At 40.0% G+C, this 16,725-nt stretch overlaps 1 protein-coding gene across 1 annotated transcript; it reads left to right on the top strand.

Annotated features, from left to right (window-relative positions):
- Positions 1 to 7,126: 7,126 nt before the first annotated feature.
- On the top strand, positions 7,127 to 15,103 carry LOC126999976 (cyclin-J-like). The gene is made up of 7 exons (XM_050863304.1): positions 7,127 to 7,378; positions 8,139 to 8,249; positions 9,271 to 9,442; positions 10,345 to 10,476; positions 11,960 to 12,112; positions 13,015 to 13,174; positions 14,087 to 15,103. The coding sequence occupies exons 1-7, from the start codon at positions 7,343 to 7,345 to the stop codon at positions 14,175 to 14,177; spliced, it is 855 nt and encodes a 284-aa protein (XP_050719261.1). The 5' UTR covers positions 7,127 to 7,342; the 3' UTR covers positions 14,178 to 15,103.
- Positions 15,104 to 16,725: the final 1,622 nt, after the last annotated feature.

Here is a 16,725-nt window from a genome sequence, read left to right as displayed (position 1 = left end):
TAGCCCTCTGCTTCCTTCAAGCAATTTTCAAATCAATTTTAAATTTTCTGAAAGGCTTGTAAGGAATTTGTTGTGGAATGAAAGGTTGCATGGGCTTGATCAGACCCATTCACAAAAGCAATTTTTTGCTGCCGAAGGGAGCAGCAAAAAATAAAGAAATTAAATCTTATGTGCATGTTGCAATTGAGCTTTTTTTTTTTTTTTTTTTTTTTTTTTTTTTTCTTTTTTTTTTTTTCAGTCAAAAACTTCATACTTTCTTATGTGGTGCCTATATTGCCAGTAGGCTCCCTTGAGGGGCTTGGTGAATGACTTCAGCCCACTGGTGGTGCAGGCAAATTTTATTTTAATTGATTGCCATGAACTGCTGCTAGCACCAAGAAATCAGTTGTGTGTGAGGGCCCTATCTATAGAAAAATCTGTTGAGTTTTTATCAGAAACAAACTTGAGATTTTATGCAAGTCCTTATTGAAACTGAAACATTTAGCACACAAAGCACTTATGGAAAAGTGACAGGTTTCAGAAGCTTAAATTGAGCTAGCATTTGCGCACTGCAATTTCTTTGTGCATCTTGTTCTAAACTATTTTAATTTGGCCTTGTTTATAAAGGATGTTAAGGATTTGCATTTGCTATTAATTTAAGAAGAAACCCAAATAGCATTAGAAAAACCCTCCATATTATACATATTTGTTTCAAGCACTGAAGATACAAAAATAGGTTGACACCCCACCTGTATAAGATGAACTGATTCTTGAGGTTGAGCCAAACCCCACCTTGTAAAACCTTAATCTTTGCCAGAAACAAAGTAAACTGTAGAGGCCAGGGTCAAAGCTCTGGTCATGACCCCAGTCTAGTTTTGCTGTGGGGCCAGAAAAAAACTCAAAATCCTTTGATGCATTTGCATCAAATGAACCCTATGTCTGTGATAGGTGCAAGGCAAAGCCTGTAGCAGGATAAAGATTCGGATCTTCAAGTTATTTGTGTTGCCTGTCTTATTTTATGGCTGTAAGACATGGACACTAAATAGTGATTTGTAGAAGCAAATTCATTCTTTTGATGATAAATGTCTTTGCAGAATCATGTGATATATTGGCAGTTACTCTGTGAAACTGAATTAGGGCTTATTATCTGCATAGTTCATTAACATTAACTCTGACACCCTACCCAGAAGTTGGCCCTGCTCACTGGGTTGTTTCTGTGAGAGACATACCTGAGTGAAGGAAGGCAAGGAAATGCCCACAAACCTCGTGGCTAGAGCAAGTCAACGGATCCAACTGGGATGTACTTGATATGGGAAAGGTGCCTGCATGGTGACTTGTTTTGAGAAATGCCTGGGAATGGCATTTCGGAGTGTGCAAGGCAACAGGTCTGTCACCCCTGTTGATTGATTGATCGATTGACAGATTCGTGACACTTTCCACTGACTGAATGGTTTATGCTCTGCGGATTTTTATTTATTTATTTATTTATTTATTATTTTTTTTTACGTCTTCGCCTGTGGTGCCAGTAGGATTGCGTAGTAGGGCCTGATGGTTGGCTCCAGCCTGTCGTGGCGCAGGCAAGTGTTGATAGTGGCGCCATCTTGCATTGGCTCAAACTGTCCCCCAGAGCTCATCTTTAATCCTAGAATCTAGAGTCCGGGTTGATGGGTGGTCTTCTGGACAGCATGTGGGTAGTCTTAGGCCACTCAGCGATAATTGAAAAATCTTAGCTTGGTGTCACCGGGCGGGGCACGAACCTGCGTCATCCTGGACGTGGCGCCGTCACACTATCCACTCAGCCACCACTTCCCCATGTCAAAACTTCCATGCTGTTTCCAGCCTGACAGAAGTTCTTGCCCATCAGTATCTTATAATGAGGGTGATTGCTTGGCACATACATCTGCCTCTCAGCACATTCACCATACGTTGTTTAATGTAAAATTACCATTATATATATTTTTCCCCATTAATACATGCACCCAAAGCATATGATGGTGAAGCAGTATAAAATTGTACAGTAATCCCTCCCATATCCAACATAATAGAGCTATTGGACTATCCAATACAGATGAAATCTAGATACGAAACAATATCCAGACAGACCTTACCAACACAATACTATGTACATTGAACAACACCCCTCCTTTAATTTTGACAATGTTCCTTGGTCTCTAATTTGCAGTATTTAGACATTAAAACACACATATATATGAATATTCAGTGTAATGCTAGACACTAGGATAATAGCCAGCCTGCCAGCCAGGTGACTCACCATTCAGAAAGGAGGCAGATAGCCATTTTTGCTCATCCAGTGGGTCAGGGGCTATTATCTGTGCATGTCAAGAGTTAACAAATTGATTTTTAATTTATAGTCTGCCACAACCAGCCATGTTGGAATTTCATGTCTGGATACGGACAAGTAAATTCAGATATGGATGTAATAGAGCCAAGGTCTAGTTTCTGGATGTGGAGTATGTCCGGATATGGGAGGGATCACTGTGTTTTCATTTTGTAATCAAAATGACACTTTTCTGCTGAGTGTCTCATATCTGCAAATATTGTATTATGGTGTCACCTCATTCTGGACCCTCCACTGAAGAAGCTCATCCATCCATGCATCCATCCATTGCTCCATACATGTGTATACATCTGTGCACTGACGAAAGATTAGTACAGTGTTCTTTACAATGTAAACATTGAAGTTTATAGGTCAGGCAATAGGTAGATTACATTTAATGATATTGTAACACTGAGAGAGCTGACTGAGAGTGTAAGTTGTATTGTGACATTCCTTTTTCTCTTTTGTATTATGAGAAATATTCAAACTAAAATGCTAAATATTTAATTGATTTAACCAAAAGAGTGATTGATGACACTTCAAGAAGCTTTATGTACACTGTCTTCTCAACATAGTCTAATCACTATAAATGTACATAATGTGATGTCACGCTAACGTTCTTTTTGCATCAGGTGGTGTCTTCAAAGCCAGATGATACAAATTTCTATTCATAGAAAGAAGACAATTAAGCATGTATGTGCAATGGGATAGTTTAATGCTGACCCCTCATGCTGAGATTTTTTTTATTTTTTAGTGGCCTTTCAAAAATTATGTAATGCCTAAGAGGGGAGGAGTGTGGTGAAGTGTTCTGAGGGTGTGGCAGGGGGAGGAGGGGCAGCCATGTGTTACATAACATTTTCATTTTTAATTTTTTTCCTGTATCATAAGAGCTGTGAAAATTAAGTAAATTTATCTGGAGTTCTTTAATGTCATAACATAAACTTATTAGGAACTAAGTATAAGTAGTTGCTAGTATTAGGCTACTTATATTACTGTACTTGGAAAAAATGGAAACCCACCAATTGGATGGTTAATGTTTTTATATTTTTATGGCTGGTTACCTAGTTTTCTTGGGCATGACAAGGGGTAGGTGAGGAATTAAAAATTGCCCAAAATAGCATTATGTAATTTATGAGTGGCCCCTTAATTTCATATCTGCCTCCTGATTAAGTTAAGTTACAAACAGACTGAAGAGGCTGCAGTTGTGCGCTTCGGCACATGGATCAGTAAATGCATACCTCGATATTCTTGTACATGTGATATTTAATTATTTAATCAGTTCATGATTCAACGTTATCAATGGAAAAATAGTATATATCATCCACTTTTTTCTGGAAACCCATCTGATGATTTAGGCCAATAAAAGGCACAAGTATTCTTAATCTTATTCTCCCTCTAACCCTATGGCCACATGAACATTTATTACTGATACTGCTTCTTTGTTGTAGGAAACGGTAGAATTTAATGTTTCATTCCACTCTGGCTTCTCAGGTTCAAGGACCAATGCGACGGAGATGAGCACCAAGGCCACGCGCAGCCATAGCGTACGCCTACAGCCTTAAAATTCTCTTTCACCAACGTTGTTCTATGAAAATGGAATAAGCTACAGGTGAAAGTGTCGTAGTCATGAGTGTTCGCGCTAGGTAAAAGCTGTGAAATGAATTCCGGTGAAGTAACAAATATGGCCAGAAAGCCGAGTTGTAGTTTGTGTCGAAAATTATCATTGACGAAGAATATGGAAGATACGGCTATTCCCATTTGTACGGCGACTTAATATTAGTTGAATGTAGTAGATGAAGTTAAGGTCTGTGCCGATAAAAAGAAGTCAAGTCCCAAAACTCTCAATGAAGTGCCAAGAATTAAGTCTCGAATCCTTGCATCTCTGCCCATGTGACAGTTTCCATTATTTAATTCCTGAGTTGCTGATTGATAATGAAAAATAAGTTGAAAAGTGTATGAGAACAGGGTGAAACAGGTCAAAAGAAGAAGGTATGGGGTCAGGGGAGGTGAGGTTGCCGCAGCTCCGAGGTCAGCGGCGCCAGAGCGTTGAGGGAAGCAGTCTAGTGAGGGTGTGTGAGAAGTGTGTCGTGGGTATTGATGTGCCAGCCGCTGACACCACGGACATATAGAAATTAAAAGGTATGTACTGTGTCGGGAATGGAGTGTATATTAAGGGTTTACGTTCTTGTGAGGTAAATATGGTAGGCGGGAAACGTTTTAGCGCCTGCGTCACCCAGACCAACCACATCAGCAAAGGCTAAAAATTCCAGTGTTCAGCTTCAAAATCAACATTACGCTTTCCCCAGTGCTCTGAAATCCTGTTGCCTTGCCCTGCCTGCACGTGGAAAGGGAAGGGCTGGGGCAAGGAGTGTATCCCTGGGTTAGGGTTATGGCCGCCTCCATCCCGCTGGCTGACTCTCCTCTTGCACTTGTTCCACCTAAGCTTCTACCGTTGACTCCCTATTATAGTGTTCCATCGTTAACCATAAGATAAATTAGAGAAGGTAAGTCCTTTTGTGTATTATATACATCACACACACCGACGTCAGTGGGAGAGCTTCCATACACTGACAGGTGGTCACAGGTAAACACAGGAGCCTTGACCCGACTGCCACTGGTAGGCCAAGTAAGATGGACCTGACATTTCTCCGCATGACTTCGCCCACCCTGCTTTCCTGCGTCATTACAGTTTAGTAAAAACAGAACAGGATACATGGTTTTGTTTCGAAAATCACCATTAAGTGTAGTTTATTGCTTTTTTTCTTTTATAAATTGGTTACTTTATCATTTGCGGTTAATGAAATTGGATTGGAATACGTTAATCTGTTGGTAAAGTTCATTATGAAGAAGTAGGGACAGGCCTGTAATTTTGGCAGATTTTGGACGGGGGCTAGAGGGCAATAGGTTCATGAGGCAAGAGTGGGAAGGGAATCGAGCGTGCGCAGGTGGGGGGATATATATATATATATATATATATATATATATATATATATATATATATATATATATATATATATATATATATTAAATCAGGACTTTTAGGGTCATTTTGAGGCCGATATAGAAAATATTGGGGGGGAGGGACTATAGCAGCACTTCTAAGGGCATTTTGAGGCCGAAATTGAAAATATTGAGGGGGGGGGCTATAGCAGCACTTTTAGGGTCATTTTGAGGCCGAAATTGAAAATATTGGGGTGGGGGGCGGGCTATAGCAGCACTTTTACGGACATTTTGAGGCCAAAATTTAAAATATTGGGGGTGGGTGGGCTATAGCAGCACTTTCAGGGGCATTTTGAGGCCGATGTAGAAAAATATTTGGGGGCTATAGCCCCCCCCTCCCCACCCCGAAATTACGGCTTTGAGGGGTCTACCTGTATTGACTGTATTAGATCACTACAGCAGGTATTATAAAGAACTAATCTTCCCGCCGTATACTTTTCCGCGTGAGGAAACGCTTCCTAATCAGGTCGGGACTCCTTGCATTCGTGTGACCTCTGGTGTTACATCTTAACTCCTCATTCTTAGTCATCATTCATTCAGTGTGTAGGTATAGCAGCTCTCCATTATATTGATATCGCGATACCTATCTGAATTATTTTTGTGTCAAAGTATACTCCTGTAATTAACTTCCATACAATCGTGTCTTCACGGTGAGGCAACTTTTGCATATCCGTGTATATATAGATATGGATACATAGTGGGTTTTTTTTTTTTTTTTTTTTTTTTTTTTTTTACGTCGTTTGCCTGTTGCGCCGGTAGGCATCTTCCTGGTGGGGCCTGATGGTCGGCCCAAGGCTTCTTCCAGGTGGGGCCTGATGGTCGGCCCAGCCCGTTCTGGCGCAGGCGAGTGTTTATAGTGGCGCCATCTTGTGTGTGTGTGTGTGTGTGTGCGTGATTCAGCTGTTATCATGCACTGGACTCGTTATCGCCAGAAAGTACCCTCAGACTGACAGCAGGTATACCTATACATTTCACTGCTATAATAAGACTCGCCTTAGAGTGCGGCTGTGTCGGTGGCCTATGAGGAACCGGAGTACAGCGTTGCCACGTTTTTAACCCCATGTTGGTTGCCTTTCTCTCGTGGCGTTACCGCCATGAGGATTTTAATGTATTTTTTTCTTACATATGTCAGCTTATTTTAACGTACATTCCTTCTCGATATAATCTAAATATAATTGGGAAACTACTTACACATCCCAAAACGAAAGGGAAACTCAATAATAAGTAGAGCATTTTTTTTTTTTAGCAACACGTACTGTAGAATACGTACTATGCCACGTTTCTTTATATGCTTAGAAATATATTATCCATAATAAGTTAAATGTTCTTTTATACGTTATAATACTTAGATTAAATATGTTTGGATATTTGCTGATCATATTTGCCATGATTTTACTTATATTAGAAGTTAGAACATTTTTACATCGCGGGCTAGGAGACATGCGGCATAGCTGTATAAGGGAATCCCCGTAGGCTGACCCACGTACCCCCCCCCCCCCCCTCAAACCGCACGTTTAGCCGAGTCAGACTATATAGGTAGATAGTGGGCATGGGTAGATTTTTTACCCATTTGAATAGAATCAAATGGGTAAAAGAAATCTAGGCATTCTAATCGAACGTGCACTGGTTTACACTTCGTTGTGCCACTTGGACGATAGTTTAGGCTTCCCGGAGGTAACGTGGTTGCCCTCAAGCTTTTGTCAAGATCATTAGCTGCAAGCTTGCAAGGACATGCAAGGATGTCCTGGAACTTACAATTACACGTGTATCGTACTTGAACTTCAACGAGTAGAGCGAAAGGGGGGTGGGGGGGGGCTATAGTGAACGAAAGGACAGCCCTCCTGCCTGCCCTGCCAGGTTACTAGATATCTGGGTTGCCACTGTTGCGCCACCGTGGTGCAGTGGTTTGTGTCCCTGACTACGAATCTGCGGGTCTGGGTTCAAATCCCGGACTGGGCAGTTGGCGTGCAACCAAGGCCTTGGTGTGGCCCACCCAGCAGTTCATACTTCCTTTCGGTATGGTCGATGAATGGGTACAGTACCAAGGGAAACCCGGAGAAGGTAAACTGTGATAGCCCGGATGTTACACTGGCCCTGTATTTGCTGGTTAATTGGTTTCCTCCCGTCCCACCACGTACAGGCTCAAAGGACCAACACAAATAGATCGCAGACCTGCTGAACACGGATAACAAGGGTTGTCTTAACGTAGATTAAATAAATAAAAAGAAACTGGTGTTATCCAACTATATAATAACATCTTAGTTACCTCAGTGATATGCTGAAATAATTTTGTATTTACCTTGTGGCCCTCCTCACTCATGTAATCAAGGGCTGGGCATCATAGACTACTAGATAAGATAATAAAAAACGGTGAGATATATAGATAATTCTGACTTCGGGTATCTGATTTAAGGGATTAAGGGAATGCTGAATGTTTGAAAGAGAACCAGCTACTGAGTACTTCATTCAGTGATTGTAATCATATTAAATAAAGCCAAGGATCCAATGGTTGATAAAGATGATTTATCCCAGTGAAGTGTGATGGCAGGTGACTGTGTCAGTTTTCCAGGTCACTTATCCTAGAATAATGCAAGATTAGTGTCCATACCATAGCCAAAATTTTCCAAGTAAATCTCAGTATGCAGATATTTGGAATTTTATCATGGTTTCTTGTTATCATTTATATAGTAATAACAACTGCTCTGATAAAATATTCAGCTCATTGTACAAATGTCCTTACTGACATTGGATTATTTGTTATTAAGTTTATGCCTTGCATGGACACATTATCTATTTGCTTTTGTTTATTTTTTTCTTGCAGGTCACAATGACATCAACCAACACTTTGATGACATCTTATCCTGAGGAGGTGCTAACTTGGATGCGAGAAAGAGAAAAAAAACAACGTCCATTCTTTGGAAATTCCCCACAGGTAGCTATGAGAGTACCTGACATGTACATGGAAACATTTCTCTGTGGCCTTTAGTTGTGACTGCTTGCTTAATAATTCTGAGTGGATTTTCTTTTACCCTCAGAATGTAGTGATACTCATATGATAGTTGCTCCCAATTAATGTTTTCAATTCATGTCCCTTTAATACTTTGCAGTTTATATTTTGGAAACTGCCTAATTAACCCAACGTCAATGTCATGAATGTAAATTATAAACTGTACTGGGAGGAGAATTGAACCCTTAACGACACCACTATAGTTGCAGTGCCTGAATCTGAGGTCTGCATTGTCATGCTCTGACAACCTGGTCTCACACTGTATGTCCAATTTCATGGATAATATATGATGCATACACAAGTGGGCAGTACAGAAGTACAAAAGTACTGAGTAACTGTAACTGAGTTACTATCCAAGTATCAGTACACTACTTTGTTTATCATGTACTGAAATTGGTACCATTGATACATTTTAAGCATATTTTGTGGGTACTCTACCAGTACAGTTTATTTATCTATTTTATTTCATAGTGTGATAAAAAAAAAAAAAAAAGAAGCTTTGAAGACAGCATTTGGGCAGCATGGTTGTATTTCAAATTTAGCATGTGTTATCCACAGAGTTATATACTTAGAGAGTGCATTCACAGCCATGTTACTGTGCCCAGTTCATCTAAAGCTGACAACTTCACACACCTCACTCACTTCCATGATCCTGACACCACCCTTCTATCTTAATAAAAACTGAGCTAGGCCACCATGGTCTCCCTGGGAAGATTCTGAATCACATTAACATGAATCTGTAACAATAATGAATCTAAAAATTAATATATGAAAATAAGAGCTCAATAAAGTTGCACAGCTACTTTTCATCGTTTCAATTTTTTAAGCATAGTTCCTAAATCTACACTTATAGAATAAGTCCCAATGTGGAAAGATCTAGAGGGTCAAAATTGCCTCGGAACATAAACTGTGCTGTTAAGGAGCTCATTTGCTTCTGAATTTGTAGGCTAATGCAAGAGGAGATCTAATGGAACTCATTTGTGAAGTAACTGAAAAACTGAAGTTGAGTGTTGCCACTACACACCTGGCAGTCTACCTCCTGGACAGATTTATGGATGCTTACCTTCTAGAAGAAAATCATCTCCAGCTCCTGGCCCTCACCACTGTTATGTTAGCAGGTCAGTTGCTTCCTATTCTCTGGATCATTGCCACAATAAAGTGTTAGCCTTGATAAATCATTTAATTTTTGTGGGAAAATTTTAAGTTAGATTGCCTGATCATAGAGAAGTGAGGAATGTAAGAAGCAGTTTAGTTATAATGAAATAGGTTCATGTATCATGAATTATTATAATATAAATTAGAGTTGAACTTTTTTTCACATCAAGGGCCATTGAGATATTTTTATAATATTTGTGGGCAATACAAAGCTATCTACTTAAAAATCAATCTACTTCTATTGTTCAAACATTGAACTCACCCCTCCAGAAATATTCATAATGACATTATCAAATAATGATTACGTAATAAAACTTGATGATAAAAATATTGCCATTGTTATTGTCCTCTGCTTTTGTCTGTTCTCATAGCCACTTTTGCAGTTTTTCTTATCCATTATAGTCATAGCCAGTAGCACTTTCTCCATCCCTCTCTTGACACTTTTCAATATCTGTTCCAGAGACTTGGGCATTGTCAGTGTCTTTGATTCATATGTGGTGACAGGGAGGATGCACTTTTTGAAAACCCTTCACTTTAAGCTCTGTAATAGATAGACCCTCAATGTGTCGTTTTGTTTCTCCAAAACAGCACCATCTCAGTCCCCCAAGTCCTACAGGTTCTAGTGAGGGACCCCTTTGTATCAGTTGTTGTAAATGTACATATTTACTTATTGTTTTAGTATTGGTAAGAGCCCTCCAAAAAATTCAAACAATAGGTCTTGCTGTACAATCAGTGATCGAAGATGGATTTTTACTGCATATCAAACTCACTGGAGTTACCACAATGATGGGTTTATTTCTTAGCTTTTGACATATGTGAGTATAGTATGGAAGGTTTTACTAATTTAGATTTTTCTTTCTTGTAGCAAAATTTGAAGACAAAGATCTTGATGTGCCAGGAATTGCAGTCCTGAATGCTTTTGCTGACAATCAGTACAATGCAGTTTTGTTCAAGTATATGGAAATAAATATATTGAAGTTCTTCAACTGGAATATAGGTATGTAATGGCACTTTTACCAAAATAAGTATATATTTGATAAACACTATGGATTATTGCTTGTTGATTGTTGCTGTGTCATTATTGCTCTGAATGAACAACATTTCAAAAGCAAATTTTGCAAGAAATATGATATGATTTGTTTTAGCTGCTTTGCAATAAATCACAGCCATTGTATATTAGATTATATGCTTCCTTTTCAGATATTAATTGAAAAAGGGGTAGGATTTGTAATGTTACAACTAATTGTTCCTGAATTATGATTATTAACCCTCTTATGTTTGTGATGCTCTTGTGTGTCAAATTGTTAATATGCAAAAGATCACTGGATGCACACATCAAAAAGCATTTCAGGTGTATAGGAAACAATTCTCGGCTGTGTGTCACGTTTTACTACATCATAATTTTGTTCACTCACATATAGTAGTACACCGAGTTTGTCACATTTCATTTCAAGAATCTCTTTTGTGGCCACCCTGAAATATTCAACAATTTGACTGGAAAAATGTTTCATTCAAAGATCAAAAGCCTGTTATCACTTCATGACCATCAATACCCACCTAGTCAGGAGGGCCGCTTCCATGGTGCAGTGGTTAGCATTCATTTCAACAACTCTGCAGGCCCGGGTTCAAATCCTGGCCTAGGCAGTTGGCATGCAGCTCACCCAGCTGTTCATCCTTCCTTTCAGGCTAGTCGATAAATGGATACTTGGGGAAGGTAAACTGGAAACCCATGGTAACCCAGATGTCACACTGGCCCTGTGTCCCAAGGGGCCTCGGGGGCTTCGTGGTGCAGTGGTTAGCACACTCGGCTCACAACCGAGAGAGCCCGGGTTCGATTCCCTGGCGGAGTGGAAAAATTTGGGCGGCTTTTCCGATACCCTATGCCCATGTCCACCCAGCAGTGAATGGGTACCAGATATTAATCGGGGGTTGTGTCCCGTCTCCTGTGATCTGTTCCCTTCTCCTATAATTCTTTCCCCTTCTGTCTCTCTCCGGCATATGACCACAGATGTTGCGCCGACTGAACGAAACTTTCCAAACTTTCCCTGTGTCCAGAGGTAATGGGTTCTTACCCCCCACAGGCTGAAGGGTCAGTATGACACACAGCAACTGCCTGGGCCTCATGTCCTGGGCATTCAGCAATACTGGGGTGACTGTTTGGTCCCTGTGACTGTTTGACACTTGTGATTGAGTGGCCCAGTCTGGGGGACCTGCAAGAGTGGTATCTCTCCCCGTGTTTATGTGGAGAGATGCTCACATTCGTACACATTCATATCTCCTGTACACCTCCACTACTCATATCATATCATATTCCCTTAAGTAATTAATTTCTCACCTAGATATCCTTGACTCTTGACTCATTTCATGCCCATGTATCAAAGGCAGAGGTCAAGGTTGACTCATTTCAACAAGTCTTTCAGTATATCTATTCCATCTGCTCAAAATTTGCAGAGATGAAATGGTAACACTTCTTTCCTTAGGAACAGCCACAGTCGCCCATTTTGCTGAAATCTACTTGATGAGTGGAGTTTGCGTTGGAGATACAATGGAGGGTACCCCCATCACTTCCCCTAATGTTGCTGCACAGACTCTTTGGAGAGCCACTCTCTACTTCCTGGATCTGTCCATATTTGGTAAGTCATCACCACTATCAACTAAAGTGTTATTGTAGACAAATTTTATTGTTTTTATTGGACAAAAAATGACCAACTGGGAAATAATTGACATCAAGAGACCTAAAGGGAGGCTGTTCAGCAAATGGAGGGTTGAAATAAAGCAGCTTATGGAACATTTATTTAAAGAATAGGAATGGGTCACAGAACAGAAACAAATGGAGACACTGCAGTTGAATGATACAAACTGATGACTGTACCTTTGGATGTGTGTGTGTGTGTGTGTGTGTGTGTATGTGTGTGTCAGTCCATAAATTATTGGAAAAAGTTTTCAAGTTGGCCAGCAGATATCCGTGGAGTTGCATTATCCATGGCTGTCTGTTACATAAGCCACATAGATGTTGAGGTTTGACTGTACCTCCTTCCTCGGGAGCTTTCCCTCTTTCATTACTTCTCAGTGCTGCTTTAGTTTCATCTTTCTTTACTGCTACTATGCCTGTGACTCGTTCTGGACCTTAGTGTCTGAATGAAATAGTTCACCATACAACCCAACCACCTTTATAATTTCACTTGCAATGTATGTGAGTTTGCTATTAGGTTTTCTTATGACATGCATTAGTTTCCTCAACGCTGTACATGAAAATAGTGCTTCACTGATTCTCATTGTGTTGAATTTTCTTGTGTCCTTCTGCTGTTTCTTATCTATAGTTTTAAGTTTTACTCTTTTATTTCTGTGACTGTAATTACATATTTTTTTGTGGTTGTGCATCAGTTTAAGAAGATAACATGACCTTATTTTCTTTTTGACTTTCCTCAAATGTAGCTTTCAGAATTTTAGTGATCCTGTGGCAAGTGTTTCTTTTGCATTTATTGATGTGGTTTTTCTTTATATCATTGATTGATTTTGTTTACTTCTCCTGTAGACACTGTGTTTCTCAAGTGGCCAAACTCCCAGATAGCAGCAGCCTGTCTTGCTTGTGGTCGGCTCTCCTGCCAGTTTGTACCTACCTGGCCAGATGCCTTGCAGAAAACCACCAGATACTCCATCCAATCTCTTGCAAGACTTATGCACCTCTTGTTGGGGTGCGTATATTCTCAGTTATATATAGATGGAACTATATATAGGAATAGGTGTTTGGAAGATTATGTTCAGCTGAAAGGTGGGAAAATTGAGTTTTGAGGCAATGAAGGACAGAAGGAGGCACTTAAGTTCCTTCTTCCTCATTCAGAAAAGATAGCAAAGGCTTTTAGTGGAATAATCCACAAATCTTACTGAAAGGTGGGAAAATTGAGTTTTGAGGCAATGAAGGACTGAAGGACAGAAGGAGGCACTTAAGTTCCTTCTTCCTCATTCAGAAAAGATAGCAAAGGCTTTTAGTGGAATAATCCACAAATCTTAGTCTACTAAATTGAAATTTAGTGAACTAACTCTTGATGAATATATAATAAACATCATTTGTGGTTCATACCATGGGGCATCAATGTATGTTGTATAGGTATTATATAATTTAATTATATTTGATGGAATATTCCACTAAATTGAGTGTAAATGATAGTTCAATTTGATTTCAGTGAAAGGTGATGGCTCAAATTACTCCACTTATTTGAGTGTTCTGTATTACACCCCTTCCCTCAGCAGACTGATCATCATTTTATGTGAATATGTAATGTGTGATTGATCATATTAAATAGGTGACAATGACCATTTTTATAGTGCAGATCTTTTAGTCAAAAGTTATTGTTCTCATTCTAATAAACAAAAGCATTGACAATAAACTTGAAAAAATAATTTTCTTTATTCAGATCACATTTTATGACAGTTGTCTTACCTTGTAATGCCACTTCAGTAAGATGCCTGAAATTCCTGCTCCACTTCAAATTTTGATTTCTTGGAATGTATGAATCCTGCTATTGTGGGCTCTACATCCCCTTTTCCTTTTTGCAGATGCTGATATTTGAAAGTTTTATTGCAATTTAAAGCTTATTTCTTTGTAGGATGTATAAAAGTGAGCAGACAAGTAGTACATGTAGCACCCCGGAGTCTGGCTATGGCAGTCGGTGCAGCAGCCTACAATCATCTCCATAAAGACGAAACTTCAGGGCTTCTTCATGCCACTAGGTGTTTTGTGGAGGCTGTCCAAGGTGCTACTAAGTCATTCTCGTCCATGGAAGGGCTGAAATCGGCTGGTATGGAATGTCCTAAATGCATGGCATTTTGTTGTGCATTGTGCTTCTATTCATACTAATATTGCTTTTATTTTTGTAACTAACCTGGCAAATATTTTATTAGAATAAGACATAGTCTTTTGGAAGTATTGATATCTGAATTCTGCTCATGACTTTGGTACACTGAGTATATTGAAACAGTTTTGTTTGGTCAGTAATCCTAAATAATTGTGCTGTAAGCACATTTGAAAAAAAAAAAGGATCAGTTTATAACTGTAGCAAGGCATTGCAGGGAGTCTCATGTAGTGCTGTTTTGACACGTAGATATGATATGGAAGATTTTTTTGTGTAGAAATTTGTTTATTAGAGACTGAAATCTGTCATGGTATTATATCAGCTAATTCTGGCATCAATATAATAAAAAAACTAGTACATATAAATATTCTAGTTAATCTTGGTAGAAATTAGTTCTGAAAATGCTTCCCATTTATGATAGTTACCTCTTTGCTATACATTTAATTTTCTTCAGGGATTTTGTACGCAGTTTAAACTCGGAGGCTGTAAAAATCATACCAGTTTCCAGATAAAGGCTGTCAGCCATCACAAGCTGTTCCAATGTAAATTCAATCATATTCTGATTCCAAACCCTTTTGCAGCTGTTGTATTTCTGTAGTCTTTGTCTTTAGGCTTAGGGAAACTTATTATGTGTCATGTAAGTTGGTGTGAGTTATCAGCGTTTATTTACTATATATTCTAGTCAGTTACCAGATTCACCAAATTCTATTATGTACCTGCTAATTTACACATTTTGTGTACCATTTCCTAGAAATTAACAGTTGTAATAAAGTTATAGTTTTAATCATTACATCTGCTGGAAAGGATTTTCTAAGATGGTTCTTGGTGGTCAGAGTACTCTGGGGAGTTGTGGAACGCCTTTAAATGCGAAACTCTCAAAGCTGTCGAGGAGTGCATTGGAGAGTATCCAAGATCTAAGAGTGGAGTTGCCTTGAGGGAGACACTCAAGAATATAGTTGTGCTGCCAGACTGGCTGGGGACTCTGACTGATACAGGACTCTGTCACAATGAAACAAGAACCCTTCTGGAGAGGGATAATGAGAGGTTCGTCTGAGGTCTCGCAGATGATGTTGAGGGTTGTCTTATTGCAGACAACCCAAGGCCTGCCTTCCGAGCTCTGAAGAAAAATCCACTCCAAATCCACATCTCAGATGAGTATTATCTGAACCACTAAGACAGATAGTATCGGATGCAGAGGGGTACCAGTCTCGTTGGGCCGAATACTTTGGGCAGCTGTATACGGCAGAGCCCCCAGCCAGCCAGCTCTCTCTGGGTGCTTTTCAGATGGTAGCTGCTGATTCACCAATAGACAAAACACCCAAAACACACTTGTGGAAGTTGAAGGGTGGAAAGGCAACTGGGAACTCTAATATTGGTACAGAGATGCTAAATGCCAGGGGAGGAGCTATGATCTTTGGGTTGCGTGTGGTGGTGTCTGCCATGTGGCAGTCTGGTGCCATTCCTCCTGACTGGAAAAGGGGTCCAATTGTATCTGTAAAAGAAAAGGGGACAGACAGGACTGCAACAATTGCTGTGGTTACACTGTGCATTGTGCCAGGCAAAGTGCTCGCCCATCTGCTGCTAATTTGATCTCATTTGCTAAAGTTTCAGAGACCTGAGCAGCCCCGGTTCATGCCTGGAAAGTCAGCAATAAGATGGATCATAACACTTTTGAGTCCTAGGGGAAAGCTGATGTGAATTTTGATAGGGGCTACTTGCAGCATGATGTCTTGTCAAGAAGGCACTAGACTCAGTGCATCGTGAGGCACTCAGTGAAGTAGGCACTTGACTCAGTGCATCGTGAGGCACTCCGGGACTTTCTGCTGATCTGTCGGATTCCTACAACAATTACTTACCATTACTTTGGGACGGAGAGTGCTGTGAAGTGAGGGGGAGGCAGTTCTGGCCTCTTCCCTGTTAATTCAGGAGTGAGGCAGGGGTGCGTCTTGCTCCATCAGTTTTCAACACTTGCATGACTGGGTATTTGGCAGTTGTCGATCATTCATTGCAGAGCATCTGTTGGCAATATCAAGGTCACTGACCTTGTTTTTGTTGATGATGCTGTACTTCATGGAATCGCTGGAGGTCCTGGTGTTGGCCCTCAAGGTACTGCATGAGGAAGCAAAGCCTCTAGAACTTAAAGTCTCTTGGGCCAAAACCAAGGTACAGTCATTTGAAGGCTTGCTGGATGACACAGTTCAGTCTGTTCATGCAAGCATGTGGATGTCGAGGCCACCAAAAGTTTCACATACCTTAATAGTGTAGTGCATAGCAGTGATGTGTCTTACCAGGAAGTCACTAGACGGATTGGCCTGGCCCACGGTGTTATGTAGTGTTATTGATATCTATGCAGGTGGACAAAGATTCAAATATGTCACTTGTGCTCTGTCTTA

The sequence above is a fragment of the Eriocheir sinensis genome, chromosome 17 (genome assembly GCF_024679095.1).
Source record: "Eriocheir sinensis breed Jianghai 21 chromosome 17, ASM2467909v1, whole genome shotgun sequence".
In the NCBI taxonomy this organism is placed as follows: Eukaryota; Metazoa; Arthropoda; class Malacostraca; order Decapoda; family Varunidae; genus Eriocheir; species Eriocheir sinensis.
Note: the sequence above shows the minus strand (reverse complement) of the source record. Positions and strands in the feature narration are given on the sequence as shown.